Source organism: Rhipicephalus sanguineus, chromosome 4 (genome assembly GCF_013339695.2).
Source record: "Rhipicephalus sanguineus isolate Rsan-2018 chromosome 4, BIME_Rsan_1.4, whole genome shotgun sequence".
In the NCBI taxonomy this organism is placed as follows: Eukaryota; Metazoa; Arthropoda; class Arachnida; order Ixodida; family Ixodidae; genus Rhipicephalus; species Rhipicephalus sanguineus.
Window position 1 is genome coordinate 35,912,728 of NC_051179.1, and position 22,578 is coordinate 35,935,305.

At 42.3% G+C, this 22,578-nt stretch overlaps 1 protein-coding gene across 1 annotated transcript in view; it reads left to right on the plus strand.

The window, feature by feature from the left end:
* Nucleotides 1-22,370, plus strand: part of LOC119389782 (DNA repair and recombination protein RAD54B) — a 39,112-nt gene extending 16,742 nt beyond the window's left edge. Inside the window, exons 9-23 of the mRNA XM_037657171.2 lie at nt 1,874-2,028; nt 3,802-3,849; nt 3,958-4,039; nt 4,791-4,871; nt 5,802-5,954; nt 6,481-6,592; nt 7,805-7,984; nt 10,918-11,132; nt 13,009-13,176; nt 14,243-14,369; nt 14,939-15,111; nt 15,965-16,081; nt 19,729-19,923; nt 21,305-21,373; nt 22,114-22,370. Coding sequence (XP_037513099.1) covers nt 1,874-2,028; nt 3,802-3,849; nt 3,958-4,039; nt 4,791-4,871; nt 5,802-5,954; nt 6,481-6,592; nt 7,805-7,984; nt 10,918-11,132; nt 13,009-13,176; nt 14,243-14,369; nt 14,939-15,111; nt 15,965-16,081; nt 19,729-19,923; nt 21,305-21,373; nt 22,114-22,209 — 1,971 coding nt within the window. The 3' untranslated portion in view covers nt 22,210-22,370. The remainder of the gene's footprint in view (nt 1-1,873; nt 2,029-3,801; nt 3,850-3,957; nt 4,040-4,790; nt 4,872-5,801; nt 5,955-6,480; nt 6,593-7,804; nt 7,985-10,917; nt 11,133-13,008; nt 13,177-14,242; nt 14,370-14,938; nt 15,112-15,964; nt 16,082-19,728; nt 19,924-21,304; nt 21,374-22,113) is intronic.
* The last annotated feature ends 208 nt before the right edge of the window (nt 22,371-22,578 follow it).

Consider the following 22,578-nt stretch of genomic DNA (forward strand, 5'->3'; position numbering starts at 1 on the left):
GGGACTGTTAATGTTTCAAGATGAGGCTAACTCAATGGACACTGGCTGTTTCAACACAAAAGCGGGTTACTTCACATCAGTTGGTTACCCACCATAGACGTGAGTTCAATTTCTGGCCTTGACCGGTGCGTATTGATGGGGTCAAAATGCGAAGATACCCATGTACTTAAGTTAAGGTGCGCGTTAAAGAACCTCAGGTAGTCAGAATCAATTTGAAGTCCACACCACGATCCATAATCATATGGAAGCTTTGGGATGTAAAACCCCGGAATTTAACTTTTTAATTAAAGCAGATAGTATGTTAGTAGTGGTGTTGCAATGAGATGAACGTGGCAGTGTGGGAATGTTAACCAGGACAGAAAGTCCAGATTGTTGTCCAACACTGGGAGATAGGAGCGTTAGAGGCAGGAGGGTAGTAAGAAAGGCGGGCATTTTCACCCAAAGGCACTGAAGTATTGACATCAACATCATTGTTTAGTGTTTGGTCATTTTGTAATGCTGGAAATATCAGGAGTGCCATGTAGCACTTTGATGGGGGACCAGAGAAATATTATCATTGTTTGTTAGTACCCATTCAAAGAATGAAATAGTTTTGCCTGATGTTTGCTGTATGTCCTCTGCAAGCCAGAGTGTGAAGCTAATATTTCAAAAAATGCTTACCATCTTTCGTGCATAGGAACAGTAGTCTTGCTTGTTCATTATCAATAAAGAGCTTTCTCGAGCTCTCTCTTCACTTACTCAATGCACCAAAGTTCACAAGGGCTGCTGCACATTTCAATTTGATGATAGTCCTATTGCTCCTGACTCCTTGCTTTGTGGATGTGTATCTCCTTTCAAATCAATAATAATGAGGAGACACAGATGGCATGACATTCGCAGGAAGCTGTACCTCTGGAGCTCCTACCTAAATAAATGAGAATAAGAAATAATTTTGCTCAGCATTTACTCAATAAATTAAGAGGAGATTCATTGCATTAAAACAAGATAACAAGGTAAGATTTACTGACTTTTTTGAAGCAGATTTCTCCATAGGCCATTGCTTAAAAATTTTAAAAGTGACACATCCTGTGTACAATTCTGTAACAGCAACAAAAATATTGCATTTGTGCAAGTTGCATACAGTGAGACATCTAAAGCTGATAAAATATAGTCATTATTCATGTTCTTACACAAGTCACTCATTTGTGATAAGAATTTTCCTTAACTGGCTTGCTCAGTGTAACTGTTTGTTAAACTGTCAGCTACTAATGCAATAATATGGTTGTCTTAGAAAATTTGCGGAGTAGTGATGTCGGTTCTTGGTGCTGAATTACTGAGCTAACTTAGTTAAATTTAAAAAATTAAAAATTTTTGTACTTGTTCTTGGCAAAACTTATAAAATATTTCGGCCTCAAAATAAAACCTTTACTTCTAATGTTTAGTAAAATTTGGCTTTGCTAAAGTTAACAAAATTTTATACAAGCTCATTTCATGGTTGTGTAACTGGAACATTTCTGCATTTGGTGTGCATATTTGAACGAGCAAATCAAAGCAGGACCTGAGTTCAATGAGCAAAACTTTGATAAGTGACAGATATAATATATATAAGTGTTCAGATATGCTCGTCACCTTTGGACACGTTTGGCCATGTCCGAAATAATATGCAAATGTAAAACCTGTGCAATGTGCAGGTTTTGCATTGCACAGGTTGGCAAAACTGATTGACTGTGAGTGTTGCCTGCGTCCCTCATTTTCTAAATAGAGGTGAACTATTGCAAAAAAGCCTGCACATTTCTCAAAAACTTATGAGCTGGGACTTCGAGTATGTCAGTTTGAAGTAGCATGAAATAGGATAGAGTTATATTATATCAGCTCAACTCTGTTTGCTTTACAGTGGGACAACAACAAGAAGAACCTCCCTGTTACAGACGTAGTCGTTGAAGACTCGCTTGCCCGATGTCTGAGACCTCACCAGCGAGAAGGCGTCGTGTTCCTCTACGAGTGTATCATGCAGATGAGAGCATTTGATGGATGCGGTGCTATTCTGGCGTAAGAATTCCTTCCTTTTTTTTTCTTTCAAAGCTAGTTTCCACTATCCCAATGGCAAACCAGCAGGATGTTCATGAATTGCCCCAGCACACTGTCTGTAGTTACGTTTTTTTCTTTTTTCAGCATTCAGAACTTCTACAAATTTACCTAATCGATTAGTAGTCTATGTGAAAGTTGTTCTAATTGATGTGAAAAAGATGCGCAACAGCCGCTGAAGGAAGAAGACGAAGAAAGGGGCAGCGCGATTCGAAAAGCTTACCACGTTCAAAAAATTCGACAAGTCTCCTTTGTTTTCATCCGATTTCCCAGAACTAAAACATCCTTGGAAGAGTAGACAGAAGGTAAGGACTCTCAACTGCAAAGCTACAATTTCGGGTCTCCCCACTGAACATCTACTTTCACAGGCCTGGTCTGGCTTAGTCACCTTTATGCTTTCACTGCAATGAGAGTGAATCTCTGGATCATTTCTTTTTGACGTGCTGAAGGTTTAAAATTGAAGAACCCCATTAAAAGATAAGCTTGAATTTGTCACTTCTGGGGGTTCTTTCATTTGGTGCTACCATACTTGGTTTTAGCCATAGAAGCATTTTTGACGCTATAGATGGCTTGCACTGACGTCACTGAAAGTGCCCTGTTGGAGCACCAGCACGTGGGGACGCGAAGTTTCCGATGTCGCATTGATGTTATCAAAACATCACACGCAGGTTCTTTCATTATTCACACACAGGGACGTTGCTGCCGCGTCGTTTTCACATAGATGCAACTTGTTTGTCATCAAAGTCACCATTGTGGAGTACCAGTTCCTTTCAGAAGCTGTGTCCATGACGTCACATGCAAGCCATCTATATGGAATTTCCTACGGGAGACTAAAGGAACTGAAGTAACTTAATTCTGTTTCTTTTTCAAAAGTTTTTTTCTTTGATCACAGTGGTTCATTTACCTGTATATGTATATTTATATATATGTATCTATATGTTTAGTTTCTTTTTCTGAATTTTATTTGATTATATCATTAATGAGTTGCAGTTAAACTGTTTATTTCTATACCTATTCCTTTTAGCTAATCAATTTCTTAATCAGGGCATCGTCCGATTCATGGCCAATCCTCGGGGGTGGGTTGCGCCAAGTATCTGAGGAACAACAACATGAGCATCTTCTTCAGTAGTTGTTGCATATCTTTTTTTATCGCCAGTTAGCCTGTGCCAACTATACCAGCAACAAGTTTTAAGGGGTTACATTGTCCGCATTGAAGTTTGCAGTGAACGGTTTACTCACAAATAATAGGCAATATCACTCCTTTTTACTCACTAAACATTCTTATGTACATTACATAATTTGGATAAGTTTTCCTTGCATAATGTGTCTGTTTTCAGCATGATGCTTCGATAGTTTCAACTCTCATTTTTCTGCAATTACAAAAAATATACTCTAATGAACAGAAGCTGACCCTCAGGTTCACTACAATTAGGTCTTTCCTGTTGGATCTAATAAAAATGATCTGAGAGAGTTAATTGGTTCAGTCTTGACTAAAAATTCAAATTTCTGCATATCATACGTAGAATGTATTCAATTGGGGAAGGCCAAATGTAGCACTTCCCAAGAGTATGTGTTGTCTGGGAATTCTCTTTTAGGTTTATATATAGCTTTTGCAATAATGAAAATATTGTTTTTCTGTTTATTGTGTTTTGAGTAATAGGATCTTTCAAATGATTTTGTCTCTTTTGGAGAAGGGATGCATTTACGCATTTTTCCAAAGTGAACATCTCGTTTCAGGGATGAAATGGGCCTTGGAAAGACTCTTCAGTGCATCACACTGATATGGTGAGCACTAACAGTGCAAAAGCATGTGCTTACGCAATAAACATTGCATGTGACAGCTGTGAAACAAATTGCAGAGTGAAATGAACAATGTGATGCGATTCACTTCAGGACGCTACTGAGGCAAGGACCATATGGAGGCCAGCCATGTCTCCGCAAAATCATCATTGTGACACCGAGTAGCCTTGTTAAGGTGTGTACGGGGCAAACAACACTGACATGAACGCGGTGTTGAAAAATAAGTATGTTCATTCATGCTGTCATAACTGAAGGAAACCAATGTTATGTGCAACGCAGTTATAAAAAGGAGTGTGAAGCGTCGATTTTCTTTGGGAATTTTTGTGCACACTTCATTCGAAGAGTTTGTTTAATAGCTCCTCTGCAGCAATTACTTCACCTTATAGCATCTACAGTAGTGATCCAGGACTGTAATACTGTAGTAATACCAAAGTACTGCTTGCCCCAGACACACGTTATCATGTCCTTATTTTCTGTGCTACAGTCCTATTTGGATGCTGCTCTGTACATATACATATAGTAAACTGCTAGATCTTTAAGACATATTGATAAGCATGCTTGTTTTTCTGTTCATTGTGACTGTGTGTCACTGGCTAAAACTAAAGGTACTGTCGCTTGGCGCAATACCCTGTGTACTTGGAATACATTAGTGCTGCCGCTTATTCAGGGTTAAGAACTGAAAGCTCAAGCAAAAACTTTTAGAAAAGGGGCATTAGACAGTTTAGGACATTCACCTAAAAGATATACAGTGTACGCATCTCAATATCATCAAGCGTAGAGGCCATGTGCTCCCATTCTGTCAACACTGTGATGCTGGTAGGATGTACTGGAATGCTGTTAGTGCTAATAACCAATAATTTGTGTGTTGTATGCCTCTGCAATGTTGTAGACATGCTAACATCTTACTCATTGTTCATCATATGCAGAATTGGGTCAAAGAGTTCAAGAAATGGCTGCAGAACAGAAACCTCCGAGTCTACCACGTCGACCAAAATAACAAAATTGACGTGAGTGCCATACCCTTTACTGGCTCTGTGAAAGCCCAATTTCTGAACTGCCGAAATGTTGCATTGTAGCCGAGCAACTAGCTATAAATAATTTCGTCGAAGATTTGTACTGGAGCTTTTCCTATTGAAATGTTTGACTGGTTCATAATTTTTAGAGGGCCACTAAACCACCTCCGATATTTTTGTTTAACATTTCAAATAAACACGCGCATTGAGTTCAGAGTTTCGTCACAACCAACAGTACCAAACGTGGCAATGCTATGCGCCGTGGGCGTGCCAAACGCACAAAAAAAAACGCAAATCCGTGCTTCTCTTTAATCCTTTCGGTATCCCCAGCATTGGTTGTAACATCACCGCGAGAATCTGGCCATGTTAGCAGCAGAAAGAACCTGTTTATCTGCCTGCAGGTACGCGTGCTCCCTGCTTATCCTCCTTGCATGGCGAGGAGGAGAGACGAGCCAACAAACTGAGCATAGCGAAGGAAACAGCGAGACGAGCAAGTGTCGCATTTCAATCATCATACATGTCTAACTCCGCTATTACAGCATCATTTCAAGAAATTCTCACAGCCACATGTTCGTTGTAGACTTGTGCACGACTGCAACACCTACACCACAGCTGAAGGGGCCCTTTAAAGCATTGTCCTTACAAACACGCAGTGTTTTTACTTTTTACGCTTGAACCTCTGTGCTGCTATATAATGAACAACACATTATTTGCCCTTCTTTCGTTGCTTTTATACGTTTATAGCAGTTTGTAATAGCCACAAGTTATAGCACTTGCTACAGCATCATGATTTGCATGGTACCATTGTTGCCGGCGGACTGAAATTAGCGTTTTTGTGCTCCGTAAATGGTGGTCCAGTGTATTGCCGTGCAGAGCTCGATTTTAAGAGATAACCATGCTGTATAACTAACTTTTTTTTTCCAGGTCTTTCTAAATCAGCCATCTACGTATCCCGTGCTGATTCTTTCGTATGAGATGTACATGCGCATCAGCAATAGCCTCGCTGGCATCAACTTTGACCTGCTCATCTGCGACGAGGCACACAGGTTGAAGAACGCCAACATCAAAACCACGGAGGTAAGTCAGCTTGGTAACTTCAGCCGACCAGAATCGCCGTAGCATTCCTGTCGTTTCAGCGGCTGTCGAGTCCTCTGTTATTATTGCTAATCTTTCACTTTCTTTCTGCACCTTCATTCAATTTCCATTTGTCTTTTTTGCCTAATTTATTTTGCGCGAGTATGCATAACTATCACTCGCAGCCTGCTACAAACAGTGGTCCCATTGTCACCTCTTCTAAGGAGATTGTGAAATACGTTTTCTATAAAAGCGAGTTGTCTCCAAAACTTTTTTGTGAAATTATATTTCTGGACACTTTTTTTCTTTTTGTAATGAAGTTTTTGTTGTAATGAAGGGCACTCTGTATAAATTGCGTGATTTGCAATGCAATACTGTTCAGCACTACATGACCTTAGTTCCTTTCCAAGCTGACCTGTTATGTTATTACTATCCCACAGCTTTTTTCATGCTTCTTTTGCAAAATTCACTGCCAACTAAATTTCTCTATGTTGTTGATCTCTTTCATTTCCTTCCCACTCACCTCTAGTCTCTACACAACTTGGGAACGTTACGTAGAATCCTGCTGACAGGGACACCTGTTCAGAATGACCTGCAAGAGTTTTTTGCCCTTGTTGATTTCTGCAATCCTGGGATACTGGGTGAGCTTATGGGCTTTTACTTATGTTCAAAGTAATTCTAGGGCTACGTATTAGGTTAGCGGCAATGAGTCAGTGTTTTTCTTCATCTTCAGGTTCAGTTTGAGTCGGTGTTAATGCTTTTGTGCCATCATCTTACGCAGAACATTTGAATCCTGTCTGTTCCTTTCATCATTTGTAAGACAATGTATGCGGCTTGATTAATCTTCCTCACATGTAATACCTGTGTTTTCTGCACCTTTAGAGTAAAATGAGCTATACGCATGCATGCATGTAACATGTTCTGAATCTGATATATCCAACTGTTTTTATGAGAGTAGTTCAGTGGGAACTGGTGTAGTTGGTGGTCTTGATGTGAGGCGTGGTGTCTGTCAAAAATACATGCTGCTTTTGGTCCGCACGATGTGATTCATAATGCGCACTTGCACACTACTACGCTTATGTACATATTCGACAACCCGGGAATTGAGAAAGCTGCGCTCTGTACATGATCCACTCTTTACTCTTTAATACACTTAAGTATTCTAATCGCACGCTCACAATGATGCCACCACAGATAGTGCATGACCATAGTACTTCGAAAAATGTTTGCGCATTGCAACAGTTATACTATAAGGGGCAAATCAAACACAAGAATGCTGTATTTATACGACTGTAGGTCAACTTATTTTATTTAAACTTGAAATCTGAAGCTGGAGGTGTTAACACACAATCGAAACCGCAACTTGTACTGCCAGTGATGGCGAGATAGTAGATAAGCCAAGAAAGGGAAATTGACAACCACCTGTTTATAGCACAAAGCCACAAGGAAATTCATACGAATTTCTTGGAAATAAAGCTTCTTAGCTGCCAAAAAATTTGTCCTGGTTCGGGGATCAAACCCAAGACCAATGCCTTCCGGAGCGGTCACTCTATCAATTTTTGAGAATTCTGATACGAATTCATACGAATTTCATTTGGATTTCTGAGAGATCTGTATGCATTTCCTTGCGGCCTTGTGCTACAAATGGGTGGTTGTCAATTTCTCTTTCTTAACCTTTCCGCCACTTTGCGGGATTCCACAGAACTGATTTGCAGTAGAGAAACCAGGGTCACTGCGACATATTTACAACATTATGTTGTGAGTGAAAGCAGCCTAGATTTGAGCAAATACGATACCCTGGTGTGCGTTGGTGAAACACCCGTAGTTACGCATCGTCTTCTTGACGTTCCCAGGCAAGTCGTCAAGTTTTCGTCGCATCTACGAGGAACCCATTCTGCGGTCACAACTTCCGGGGGCCACAGAGGAAGAGAAGGAGCTAGGCCAGGCACGGGCCAACGAGCTGATGCAGGCCACCTCGCCGTTCATTCTTCGCCGGACCCAGGATGTCATTCAAAGCTACCTTCCTGGGAAAGGTGAGACTGTCACAGGAGGGTGGCTGCCTCTTGGATTCCTTGTGGCAGGGGGAACGTCAGAAGTTCCTACATTCGTGAACATTCAAATGCAACATATTAGTACTCAGACAAAGCACGCCAACAGGCAGAAAAATAAAAAGGAAGCGGACTTTCCTCATCTACGAGGTACAATTCCATCTTCCCACCCCATTCATCTTGCTGCCTCTTCAGCTGTCAATATATTGTCATGTGATAGTGACGATGAAGAAGGCAGCAGTCACACTTATAGAGACAAAACTCTTTATAGACCTTATGCAAAATCATCTGCCATCTAGCGGTCACCGTGTGCATTTCCGCCACGTTGGAGGCTAAGCGCGCTTCGCATGTGCACACACAGAGCGTACGCTGCGTGTCTCTTATAAAGGGCTTCTTATAAAGTGTCTCTTATGAAGGGTTTCAACTGTACATGTCTTTTTATTGCAATAGCGATTATATGAACACTCTCGGCTGGTTTTTGCTGTCGCAGCCCGTATATGTATATATATATATATATATATATCAAAGCCAAAAAGAAAAATAATTCAGAAAACTTTTTTCTGAAGCGAGGAATCGAACGGGCGACCTCTCACTCTGCAGCGCGCGCCGTTAGATGGCTAGGCCACGAGAAATATGTCTTTCAGTGTGCTAACGGCGAGCTATTTATGTACAGTAGAACCCCGCTGTTACGTTCCTCACTGCTACGTTTTCCCGGCTGTTACGTCGTTTTCCGCCGGTCCCGGCATAGCTCCCATAGGATACAATGTATTGGGAACCCCGCTGTTACGTCGTAACTGTCGGACCGTTCCCGTATGATACGCCGCGAAGTGCGTTCGGAGCCGACCGAGTGACTACCAAAGAGAGCGGCCATGGTGCATTTTCACGCAGCTTGGCCTCGTTTGACCGTAATATTAGCCGCATGAGAGGCGCAAGCAACAGAATCTTTCAGTTGTGCAAACAAAAGCATGGCCTTCGAGATTCAAATGGCAAAGATGGCATCTATGACGTAACTGCTTGCGAAAGCAAGGCCTTCGAGATTGGCATTTACTATTGACAAAAGCATAGCCTTTGAGATTTGTATCGCACAAACATGGCGTGTATGACGTAATTGCTTGCGAAAGCAAGGCCTTCGAGATTGGCATTCACTTCTGCCATCGCGTTGGCGTAGACTCATCGTCATCGTTATGTGTCGGAGAACGGGAGGAGTTCGAGCTGGTTGGAGCTTGCATGGTCGTGCGTGCGGTTCGCGGTCGGACTCGCCGCGCCGGTCGTGATTGCGTGTGCTTATTTATTTCATGCCTACAGCTGTTGGTGTTAAAAAAATCACATACGTTGATTACATTTCTGTGGATGAGGCCGTCCTAAGCTCCGCGTTTCTATCCATCGACTAGATCGCGGCTGAGCGCGCCAATTTTCGTGCTGCTCGTAAGAATTGAAATAAAATTCTGTACCACTAAATATTTTGCCGTTTTTCCTGTTTTTCGGCTCTTACGTTTATTTCCTACGGTCCCTTCAAAAACGTATCAGCGGGGTTCTACTGTACACCATTTACTTCGACCTGGCTTCTTGGTCACCAGCGAGATGGTGCGAAGTGCGCGGCGCTTTAAAGGTCGTCGCCCCGCTCCTGCCATGCCGATGCTTTTCGCCCTACAGGGTATGGTCGCCTGCGCGCGCACTTATCTCGAGGAATGGGGGGTTTGGGTGGGGGGTGTATGTCTCTTGCTTTCTCCGGGATGTCCGTGCTGAAGTTGCAGAGCGTACGAAGGTCACTTCACTTGCTGTAGGGGCCGCCTTTGTGAAAGGAGCGCGCTGTTCAAACAGAAATAAGTAACGACTGTGACAGTTAGTAGTTCGCACTCATCCTGTGTGTACCTGTGCGTTCGTTTTGTGCGTCCTGCTTTTCGAGCTGCATTCCGTTCTTCGCGTTACATTCCAATTTGTTGCTATTGCATTCATTGCTTCGTCGTTGCGGCGAAACTGTGTCTTTTTTAGAAAACAGGCCATACTATGTGTCAGTAGATGTGCACTGATGCAGTGCTCGCAAATAAGCAGAAACGTTGTGCTCATGCTGAATAACATTTGAAATTGATAGTTCTTCTGACAGCACTGCCAGTTCTATACTTTTTGAACTAAGTACACAAGCTTGCTATTTTCAGTGCTTCCATAATTGCCAATTTGAAGGCTAATGTTTGTTTCTCGACTCTTTGAAAGCTTTCTTTAGCATGTTTCATCTGCAAGGCGTTGTGCATAGTCGTGAGCAATGTAAGCTGGAACATTGAAATTACCTTTAACGGTCATAGCAGCTAAATGCAGTTGGCAAGCGCAATAGCGATCATGACACTAAATGCTCAAGCGAGAAGGTATCTCTGGCAATTCAATATGTCACATTCGTATGAGTACATTACAAGTAATCGTTGAATAAGCATGAATTCGGTATTCCAGCTCGTACTGCTCACGATAGCACGGTATTCATGGATTGAAATGCAAAAATTTCAGGCTAAATTTCGGCTTACTTTCACTTGCAGCGTCTACAGTTCTTGTCATATCGGCGTAACTTTGACTCGAACACTTACGTCAGAGCCTACATGACCTTTAGCGGTCATATTTGCAGCGCCATGAGGCGGTTATCACGAGCAGTTGCTCATAGAAGTCGACATACTAAAAAAAATGATGTCGTGTTTTAATCCGTGAGTACTGCACACGTTCATAAGCACACAAGGCAGATGCACTGCAGTTCTGGAAATGCAGCTTCAGTTGAACTCTTGTTGTATATACGTGGATTCATGTACATGTACGTTATACGCATTGATCAAAGTGATTAACTAAAGTCTCTTCTGTCAAAATGTATACTGGTATCGCATGCAGGTGCTTGCCCTTGCTCATATTTCCTTACATGTGGTGCGTTTCTTTTTTTCCAGTTGAGTGTGTTGTCTTCTGCCGCCCGCAACCACTTCAACTAGCACTCTACCAAAACATGCTGAAAACAAACATGGTGCGAGCTTGCCTAAGCAGTTATCTGTCGACTGATGCCAATTGCCACCTGGCTTGCATTCTGGCTCTTCGGAAACTCTGCAACCATCCCTTACTTGTTGCGTCCCAGGAATTTGCCGACAAGGACGACGACGCAGGCTTGGTGAGATTCTTTGTTTTGCATATTGCAACTCTGACTTTTTACACATGATCATAGGTCGGCAAACTCACTCATAAGTCGTCTCACTCAGACTCACACAGTCTCAGATCGAGCCGTGAGTCCGTCTGAGTGAGTCCGGGTGAGTGATATTTTGGTGAGTCCGAGTCCGAGTGAGTCCGGTTGAGGAAAATTTCGGTGAGTCTCAGTCTGAGTGAGTCCTAAGCACAAAATATGTTTCTTGAGTGAGTCTGAGTGAGCTCCAAATTTGTTTGCCATCCTATGGTGATAACTACTCAACTTCAACATTACTATCAACCTTATCACTGCTCACGTTGATACTCCCTTCTACTCACAGATATTTCAACGCACTATCGTTCATATGGCAGCTCAACATTTATTGATCATAGGCATGCCTTCCTTGATCTCCTCCTCCTCCTCCTCCCCCACCCCCCCGCAAAATTTTTCAGAGGAAGTTCTTGATAAAAATATCTCATGTGAGTCGTATCTTTCAATAAAAATGTCCTCACTGGATTGCAGTCACTGATAACTCATATGTGAAGGTAAGAGATCAAAATGTGTATCGTAGACCATCGATTATGCGAGATATCGGCATTTAGGTGGATTGACATCCTGATCGAAAAATTTAATTATACGCTAACGGACTCATGAGTCGACTCACTCAATGTCCCACTTTTCCGTCTGCAGAAAAAATTTTCTACCCCCTCACCCGTTGCAATTAGCACAACGCTATGTCACTCATGTCTGACATTAGTCTTCATAATCTCGAGGAAAATTCTTTTACCACGCTTTCGAAGGGCAGAAGTAGTGTTACAGTGGCGTTTAATTTCAATCAACCTTTTTATGATAGCTTCTGAATCTTCCTCTTCTTCAGAGAGAAAGAACCTACCAATCAAAATGCCGGATAATTTCCTCTTTGTCTGGTTTTTCAGAGAGGCCATTTTAGCGTCCAGTCATCACGTGTTTTCGTAAACTTGCGCAATAACTTGACCGATAAATGCATCGAAACATAATCCCCTGCAAAATTACCACGCTCATCCTTCAGTGTAACTGCGGATATTGGTGCGTGGAAATATTTTTTCTTCATATCATACACCTCCTGAAAAGTAGGAAGATATTCATGGGCAACAGCCGTACTCAACAATTTCGATCGCCAAAGCAAGGACAGGCAAATGGAGAAAAAAAATAGTTGGTGCATGCGGTGAAGTAAGCTTTACAGGAATAGACCACAGCGCTATGAAGGCTCACAAGAGGCGCAGGTGCAGGTGGTGTTCTACTGCTGGAAATCAGGTCCGCATAATTTTCCTCAGCGCAACTTGAGAAGTGATACTCTGTGCCACTTGCTTCGGCCATTTCATCGCATATACCCATACCCAATACCAAGTACCCAGTGGGACATATATGTCCCACATTTTTTCAGTAAACTACTGGCTTGATTTTGATGAAATTTGTTTTGTACTATTTTTTTGTAGTTTATATCAATATACCACAGCCGGTTTTTATATCATCGTGTAAAAATATAGGCAAACCTACAAAGGGTTAACAAACTTTGTTGCCACATGAATTTATTGTCTGAAACTACGCACACCCTTAATTTCTGCAACATTCACTGCTAGTTTCTAGAAATTGACTTGCAGTACACGGTGAAGACTCAGTTATGAGTGTTATTATACGAAAAAAAAGAGAGAAACATAGATAAAAGCAAGCTTTTTCACACTTTCTTATTTACAACACAGAATCGGTGATGAGGGGTTACTACCACTTTCAGAGATTGTAATATAGCTAGAACATTTATATTCTAGATCTGACGAAATTTCATTGTTTCGTGGCTTGCATGGTAATGTTTGCTCTGATTTGGCAGGCCGCTCTACATGCCGAAGCTCGCAGAGTCCTCCCTCCTGAATTCAATCCGATGACGATGGACCTTGAATCGGGCTCTGGAAAACTCATGGTTTTGGCTGCCATGCTTCATTCTCTATGGACCTCCCTGCCTCGGGAGAGGATAGTCCTGGTCTCTAACTTCACAAAGGTGACTTAGTGTTACTTTAGCGATTGCAACGCTTTGTAGCATTTGCTATGTATATAAGACAAAAGTGACAAGGGTTGTGGAAGCCGAGGGGCTTGACTTTTTCAGCGAAAGCTGTTATGAAATCAGAACAACAGCCGAATTTGGTGGCATAGTTATCCACCACCGCTGGTGTCCGTAACAGCTATTGCATACAATGAGAAAAAAAAACCAAGGGTTCGAGTGGGATTTGACCTCAGGCACTCTGCGTGGCAGTCAAGTATTCTACCACAGAGTCATGCCAGTGCTTGAAACTTGAAGACCCTATAGAGAGGTCATATCAGGCAAGGAATCATGTTAACAGATGTATTATAGTATGGTAGAAGAGTGAAATAAAACCAGGTGTCACACAATGCGAATTGTGTAATGCGTGGATCGTTTAAAGCTTCGTACCCATTACGAAAGGCTCAGCCATAATTCCTCATCAACTGCCACAGCATCAACAAGGTGCACATAATGTCTCACAGACGAGTCATGGGCACCTCGCATCTCCATAAAATGACGAACAGTGGCATAGTGAGTACTTCCCTACTTCGCAATATTATGATTTTTTATGGCGTAGTGGGTACCTTGCAACTGCACTTGCAGTAGTCGTCCCAAGGGAGTTTACGACGGGCTCTAGAAAAACCGCTCCTCCCGTTTTCTCTGCAACTGTGCTGCCGTGTTCCCTGCAGGCCTGACATTTTTTTGTTAGCAACAACCAAACAAAGATAACATACAATGAAACTAAGGAAAGTCTGAGGCAAATAAACAGTATTTTTACTGAAATGCGTAAATAGCAAAGAAAATGGGAAGTGAAAGTCACTGAAAAGACAATTTGCTACCTGTGGGAGCCAGACACATAACAAGTAGTACCTAATGCTTTCAGTGTTTTACCAATTCAGCCTTGGTGGAGGTACGAAGGCTTTTGTTGGAAGAACGCTATAACGTGTGCATCCATATGCCTTGTCATACCCGTAGATGCATCCTCTCACCGTCTTCTTTCTTTTTATCTTCCACTGTTGCTGATGTTCCCCATCCTTCTTTCCAGACTCTGGACATCCTTGAAGATGTGTGCATGCAGAAAGGATATCCGTTCTTGAGGCTGGATGGGTCGACGTCATCGACACAGCGCTTGGAGCTTGTCGAGCGATTTAACTCTCCACATTCAAACTGCTGTATGTGCAGTACACTTTGAAGTGTACCATGTTACGTCATGTTTCTTATGGTGTCAATGCCTAGAGGGCCAGCAATACCGACAAAGACCAGAATACCGACAAAGACAAAACCGAAGCTGCATCATTCTGCAAAATTCTTTGACAGCATGAGCGTTCACTCTTGGACACTTGTGAAGCGATGGAGGTCTTTTTTACTAGGGAGAAAAACATGTTTGTGCGGGTAGAATAAGTATTGAAAATTAGTGTTGTTGAAAAGAGCATTGCAACTAAATATGACAAGATTTTCATGATAGGTTGTTTCTCCTAATCTTTAGTTTTATGGTCATTCTTGTATATAGTGACGTTCTGATTTATAAGTATGTATGTGTTTACTTTGAGTTGAGAGTCTGTGTGTAAACAGACAGTTCGCATCATTTCTGTGTCTGTTTATGTTGCACGACTATGGAACAAGTTGAACATTGGTTCACATGCTGCAGCTATACGTTCAAAACTCTCTGCGGGGATGTCATATTTTGCCCAGTCGGCGATCCATTCCTGACCAACGTGTTATGTTCAACCCTTGTTTGCAGTTGTGTTCCTGCTCAGCTGTAAGGCAGGCGGTGTTGGGCTGAACCTTGTGGGAGCCAGTCGTATTGTTTTGTATGACGTAGACTGGAACCCTGCAAACGACCTGCAAGCCATGGCACGTGTTTGGAGGGACGGCCAATCTCGTCACGTTTCCATTTACAGACTCCTGACCACGGTTAGCCGTTGCCTGCGTTGCTTTTGAAAACAGTTTGCTTGTAAGCTTATAAAGTCCTGCTTATTGTGGGCAGTATCCTGACGTTAAGGGAAATTTAGCATCACTTTGAGGAAGTGCACTTCACCATTATTGTGTCATTTGCTGAACTGGAAATATTAACTGAGGCTTCTTACATAATTCACTCACTGTAGACTTCTTTATCAAAGTGCATAGCATGTATAAGATAACCCTTGGTGCAGTATCTGAAATAATTCTTAAACTTTGTTGTTTCGAAACTTACAGCTTTTCAAGTATACTACTGCTACCAGCAATGGGAACTGGCATTTTTTGTTGTCTTGTGTAAAGCACAATGATGGCATTTCTTTACTTGGGATAACTGATAATGTTAATGATGTTGTATATGTAGCATTTTTTCTGGGGAGGAATGCAACCATCTTTTACGTGTGCATGCGTATGTGTGCGTGCATATGTACAAATGCAAAATTAAAAATATTTTGGGGAGGGGGGTCGTTGAACAGCCCAACCCCACCTGGCTACACCAGTGTTTATAGTAGAACTTATACTAAACACTGTTTCAGCTGGAGTATGTTTATTTAGCAAACATTGTCTAATATAACAAATAATGTATCGTGTATGATAATTCATTCTCTCAATTTAAAGTATGAAGAAGGCATCAAAGATTCTTGCATCCTCTCAAAATGGCTGCTGTAATGTGTTCACTTTATATTGCTGTGCTCTATGTTAGTACCATGCATGAAAGTGTGTAGCAGCCTCTGCTTTTTATATGCGAGGCTTGGGCAAACGACTGAAATCACTGAAATCCACTGCTGCTTCCCATTTTCGATTTCAACAGGGCACCATCGAAGAGAAGATCTTCCAGCGGCAAGTGACAAAACAGGAACTCAGCGGAGCTGTTCTAGAGAACAAGAAGGATGGAAAGAGAGCCAAGTTTTCCCTCGAAGACCTGAAGGTGATTAGTGTGCTCGTATCCAAGGACAGCATCGGTGAACTCAACTACAGGACTAACAAGGACAGTTGAGCGAGTTGGTATACGTGCATCTTGAAGTAAAGCGCAAAGAAACAAGAACGGAAAGGAATGAAGAAGACACGCGTTGTCCTGTCTTTCTCGTTCCTCTGTGTTGTCATTTTTTTGTGCTTTACTTAAAAGGGGTACTGATAGAAAAATATTCAGCTGTCGTCTTTTTGCACCAAATGAAAGATCAAGCTCTCAAGAGCCTAGAAAATGTACTGGTAAGCAAGAGTGCACTCTGAAAAATTCATTACAACAACCTAGTTTCGGTTCCTACTGTGCCCTGGCGTGACGAGACGTTAAAAGCTTCCCATCACCTGGTCGCACAAGATATTGTGACATTTCTACGGCCGCTCCGCTGCGTGGCACTGTTGGTGATGCACGAGTGGCCATTTTGAATGTTTTTGGTGATGCGCAAGCAGTTATATTGTGTGCTTGGTACCTGATGTCATCACCACTAACCGTAGTTGTGCGTGGTCACCAGAATAGACACTGCAGCCTGACACCACAGTATAGTCGTGTACAACTTTAGAAGACAGGAGAGGCCCCGCCCAGATGACCGAAGCGCAGCAGCAAATTGCCTCCGTGACTAAAGAAATATTTCCAGGCGGCCATGTTAGGCATGTTCTCCGTGGGCGGGGCCACCGGCCGTCCGGCTCATGACGTCACTTGAAGTGCGCGCCTATTAGTGGAGGCTCGTGTGCATCCACCTTTGAGGAGAAAATGCCGCTGCCTTCTAAAGTTGTTCCTGACTATAGTGTTGATGTCAGTAGGTGCACCATGCGAAAACTGACCTTAATATCAAGATAAAATATCTGATCAGCGTATACTGAGCTTCACACTTGCTTACAGTGGTCTCTGTATACAGGAGATTTGTTTGATGAAGTACACTCAGCTTTGAAAAATGGTGTCAGTATGCCTTTAAGATCAACTACAGGAGCTGCGGAAGTGTGTTCAGACAGGCATAGTGCTGATGGGAATTAGCGTAATCAGCAAGGACACAACGTAAGAAACAATGTTCCAACGATTGACTGTTTATCTGATGATTACCCATCGTGATAGCTTAGTGGCTATGGTGTTTCTATGCTCAAGGATGTGGTTCCATTCCTAGCCACGGCAGCCGCATTTCGAGCTGGTGAAATAAATGTAATATAATAATAATATCTTGGGTTTAACGTCCCAAAACCAGGGTGAAATAAATGCTCCCATGTACTTAGATTTAGGTACACATTAACCCTTTACTGCCGGTTGTCGCGAATTCGCGACATACCGAAAGACGCCGATTAAGTAACACACGAAACGCGTTCATGCCTTCACCGGTGGCTGTCACGTATTTGCGGCGAACGTAGCTTTCCGCACGAGACATCTAGCGTCATTGCATGTCAGGTATTGCAATCTGGAACCCAGTGTTGTGTATCACTTGCCGGAGAGCGCGAAGCACGTGCAACAGCTCTCACGTCTTCGTTGTTTTCTGCCCGATGGACATAAGTTCCATCTCCTATAAAATTTTTTCGATGTGCACGCACACAAGAGGTTGCACACGATATATCACGTTGTTTTGAAGTACGTTATTTCTTGCACTATCCTCGCTTCTGTGGTATGTCGCGAATTCGCGACATCCGGCATTTGAGTCAGTCAATGACGACTGCCGGTATGACAAGTTCATGATGGACTTCTGCTCATTTTATGGAAAAAAAGGCTTCGCACGCGCTTGCCTCCTGAAGATAAAAGTGACGACAGCTGTTTCAGTGACAGCGAAGACGACGATGTCGATCTCGATCCTTATTCACAAGCACGAGTGTCTTCATCGAGCAGTGAGGATGAAGACGAAGATGTGGTAGACCAGCCAAGCTAGTGCCTCTCTAAAACATGCAGTGCGGTGAAAAAAAAAGACTGTCAAGAACAGCGGGAAATGCCACACTGGAAAACCGCTGATCCTCAATGTGACACTGTCCGAGCTCCTATTCAATATTTCAAGGATTTGTTTATGACACCTTCACGGAACACATCGTTCAGCAGAGCAATCTGTTTGCGACGCAGAAAAATCCGAACAAAGGACTCGCTCTGTTTCGTGCTGAGCTAAATCTATTTCTCGGTGCCGTCACCTTCATGTCATTCTGTCGGCTCCCAAGAAGTCGGCTATACTGGGCACATACTAGGGCACACATGGTGGCCGACACGATGTCACGTGATTGGTAGGAGGCAATAAAGTCAAACTTGCATTTAACAACAATGACGACGCCAAGTTACGTCGCCGTGAAGAGATCCGCTTCATTGATGCGGCGATGCCATACTTGCGTTGCACTGAACATATTGAGCTACTACTGGCTTAAGTGCCGGTTGTCGCGAATTCGCGACATACCTAAAAGTATGCATTAAAGCTGCATTTTAGATAATACAACTGCTGATTTAGTTGTAAGGTTGCTATTTAAAGCTGAAAAACGAAAAAGAATTTTTTTTCTTCGGCGCTTTCATAATTCAGGCAATAAAGGGTTAAAAAACCCGAGGTAGTCAAAATTAATCTGCAATCCCCATCTATGGCAGGTCCCGTTATGGTTTTGGAACATAAAGCTTCAGAATTTTTCTCTGACATTTGGCAATCGTTATATAACAACTGGGTAACTTCATTTGCCGTCAGGCAAAGTGAAGTTCTTTGTTGTATACAGTTAAAACTCAATCTAACAAAACACAATTTTATGAAGTTCACGATATAACGAAAAAATTTCCATTTCTCGGCAAATACCCATAGGGTTCAGTGTTATCATCGACTCAAGTTAAACTAATTTAGCCACTAAACTCGATTTAACGAATTTTTCTGAAGTAAGTGAGTGAAAAAGCGGCGACTTCCTTCTAATTTTGACCCAGATAGGTCTTTCTTTGCTCTCTAACGCTGTTGTGATAAAACATCTCCGCGCCCTTGTTATGGCCCTAGCTTTAGTTTGACGTGGCTGCATGCCACGGCCATGCACGGAAACAACGGACTCGGCAGTCAGTGGCGCTCTTGCATATCGATGATACTAGAGGCGGCGGCGGCGGTTGTTCTTTCTCACTCGACCTGCTTGCACGATCTCTGCAATAGTTTTGCGCGTAATCGCATGTCGGTGTCCTGTCATTAGCCTCATGTGACCATCTACGTGGCCTGCATCGCCAGGGCATGGCAATGCAGCCAATTCCCTATGTCTAAGCTGCTCTCGAACCAGCCTTCACGGCCTTTTCAGACGTGCAAGTGTGGCTTGCTAGTGAAAACAATGCCGTTGTAGCTTCGGGTTTCCCTACGTTGCTATTTTAGATTTTGAAGGATCGAAAAATCGCTTTCTCGATTTTACAAAATTCCCGATTTAATGAAATGATTCGAGCATCCTCATCACATCGTTAGATAGAGTTTCAACTGTATCTTGTTTTACCTATAATATCCTGAAGTTAAATTTTGGTATCCCGTCACGAAAAGAAATTTGTTTTTCTATACACAGCGTGGCATCGATTCGTGCGGGACAATAAGCTCCCCGTATAAAATTCTTTGCGTTTTCATCGTAACCAGTTCGTCAGCTCTTGCCTGTAGTGCTATACATCTCTAAATAATGTTGCAGGATCTGTTCACGCTCGATGATGAAACCACTAGCTCGACTCACAAGCTGCTGAGTTGTAGGTGCGACAGTGTGGAGGAAACAGACGACGATTTTTCTGGCAGTCACGCCCGAGCTGATGCTGTAGCAGAGCCAAGTGACACACCCAAGCGTTCATCTCAACTGGGCAGCGCAACAACTCACAGCATCATCAGAAAGGTGCGTTCTCTATGCACACGGTCAGCCTACTTTTGGTACAAGTGTGTCAGCACTGTATAATGAAAATCCAAATGAGGTAGAAATTCAGGGGAAGATGGAAGCTCGAAGAGATAAAACAATTTTTGAACAGTTGCACCCTTGAAGAAGACAAGACCGCTTGTCGAATTGTTGGCTCCAGCGAAATCACGTGTTCAAGAATTTTTTGTCTGTTCTGTACAATGAGTGATTTATCCAACTCTGGCGTCACACAATTCAGTTGCTTACCTCTAGTGATAATCACACGGGAGCCAGGAAATGTCACATTTTTGCGTGTGCTTCCCGCATCTTAAATTTGAACGTCAGGATTAAATAAAACAGGGGTGATGATTGTTTGCAAATTTTGCCTCATTACATTTCTTCACTGCAGTGTGACTTTTTTTTTTTTTGATCGGGTGTGGTGCAGCTTCATGGCACTACAGTAAAACCTCGGTGATACGAATCTCGCGGGGTTACCAAAAATATTCATATCACCAGAAAACATGGAAAATGGAAAACGTGGAACAGGTGCTGCTCGCGATAGCGCGGGCAGCACCTGTTCGTACCTGTGCGCTAGCGTACGTTCGTATCAAATGCCACGGGGTGCAAATCGGTTTGCAACAACCGTACTTCAATACATTGCAGGCTAATGGGCCTTGGCCGGGACAAGAGAAAAATTTGTATCACCCCGAAATTTGTACGAGCCGTGATCGTATCACCGAGGTTTTACTGTACATGTTGCGTTGTCATGAAGCTACGTAGCATTTCGGCAGAAATCTGAATGCATTGAAACAAGACTGTTTCTAAAGCTCTGCTTTATGCAGGTCATTGTGTGAACCTCTTCATAGAGAGCCTTAATGCCTATGTTTAGGCGTTTGTGTAAATTGATGTTGTGTGTTAGATTTTTGTATGTGTGTTTTTTGGTGATTTTTCGGTAATGATTTTTTGTGTATTTTGAGTGAAGTGACCTTTGTGTTACGTGTGTTTTTCTTTCACTTCGCGATAATGATACCATGCTCAGGGTGGGTGACGGAATGCAACAAAAGGTTGTGTTTGGGCGTTTTTCAAGTATTTTGGTAACAGTGTTTTTTTTTTATTTTTGTTTCCTTGCTGTCCAAGGTATACTACCATCTACATTTCTAAGTTCAAAGTTTGCAAATAGTGTTTTTTAATTGATTTAAAATTGCTGTTATTTTGGCAACACCAGACTTCTCTCACTGCACAGCGATTTAAAAGATGTTCTGCAATCTTTGAGAACTCCTTTACAGCACAGACGTACAGCTCTTCTCAAGAGTGAATGAGCTGCGTTCCTTGCAAAACCTAATGCAAGGCCATTGCACCTGCTTTTTGTTTTATCCCATTACAGAAGCTTGGCATGAGCGACTTGTTGCGGTGGGAACACATTGTGGCGCCAATTGGCGAGCATTTTTTGCAGGTGGGTGCACCAGAAACTGCGATAAGTACCGTATTTACTCGAATCTAGGCCGGCCCCGATTCTAAGCCGATCCCCGAAAGTCACAAGGCCAGAAAAGAAAAAAACCTATTCATTGTACTCGAATCTAAGCCTACCCCCCACTTTCGCACATCGTTTTTTCGAAAAAAACATAGGATTAGATTCGAGTAAATACGGTAGTCTTCTTTTTTTTGTTAGTCTCGGAAGTGACTTAGAAGATTTGGTGTCAAGGAAACCGAACACCATAGCAATAATTTGTTTGCTTGTGTGTTTAATATTACCACTCAAGGCCCCCTTGTGAGCCATTGAGCTGGTGGGCCTTTGACTAACTTACATAAATAAAATTTATGTAGTAAACATTAAGAACACATGCGTAAATAGTGAAGTTCAAACCTATGAAAGCGTACTCAAAAGAGCACCCAAGAAAAGTGAACCGTAAAAATTGCCGAAGCGTATTAGCAACAAGCAGCCAGCTATAAGTGCTCATAAGTATCGAACATTTGACAAAGTTTGAGAAGTTTATAAAGAGCTTCAGTCATGCTTCTTAAAGCGTAATGTGTGTGAGATGTCTTCATGAGAATGAGAAGAACATATGGTACATTCCAAGTTAAAACATTGTGAGTTTTGTTCACTGTTAGTGTGGATGCTCAGAAATTTCCAGTTTTTGACAAAAATTAAGATTCTCATGTTAACCATTGTTTCCCATTTTTTGGTATTTACAGGACCCTCACCTGGTTGCTGCAGAAGAAAACATCACATTTGTTTTCCGGAACACCGTCTCTAAAGCACAAAAAGAAAATGTTAGTGCGCATCTGTAGGCATTTTGTTCACTATCTTTCTGTAAAATGTGTGTGTGAACGAACACCACTACTTCGTCATGTTCATTATCATATTTGTCATATATGTTGTTTTTATCTGACCATGAACAATCATATTTATGTCAGTTTCAATGTACAGCAAAACTAATAAAGAAATTGCTATATGATTTGTTGGTTCCTTTAAACTTTACTTCGATGTGCATGTTGGGCTCAACACAATTTTTGTTGATTTTTGTGATTAAAGGAGTCCTGACACAAAAATTTTCGCCCCGAGTTTTTTTACTGCAGTGTGTTGCTGGGGGCCTGTTATTCATAACATGGCACATCGTTCGCTGCAGCGCACGACAGATAATTAATTACAAGCTCCTC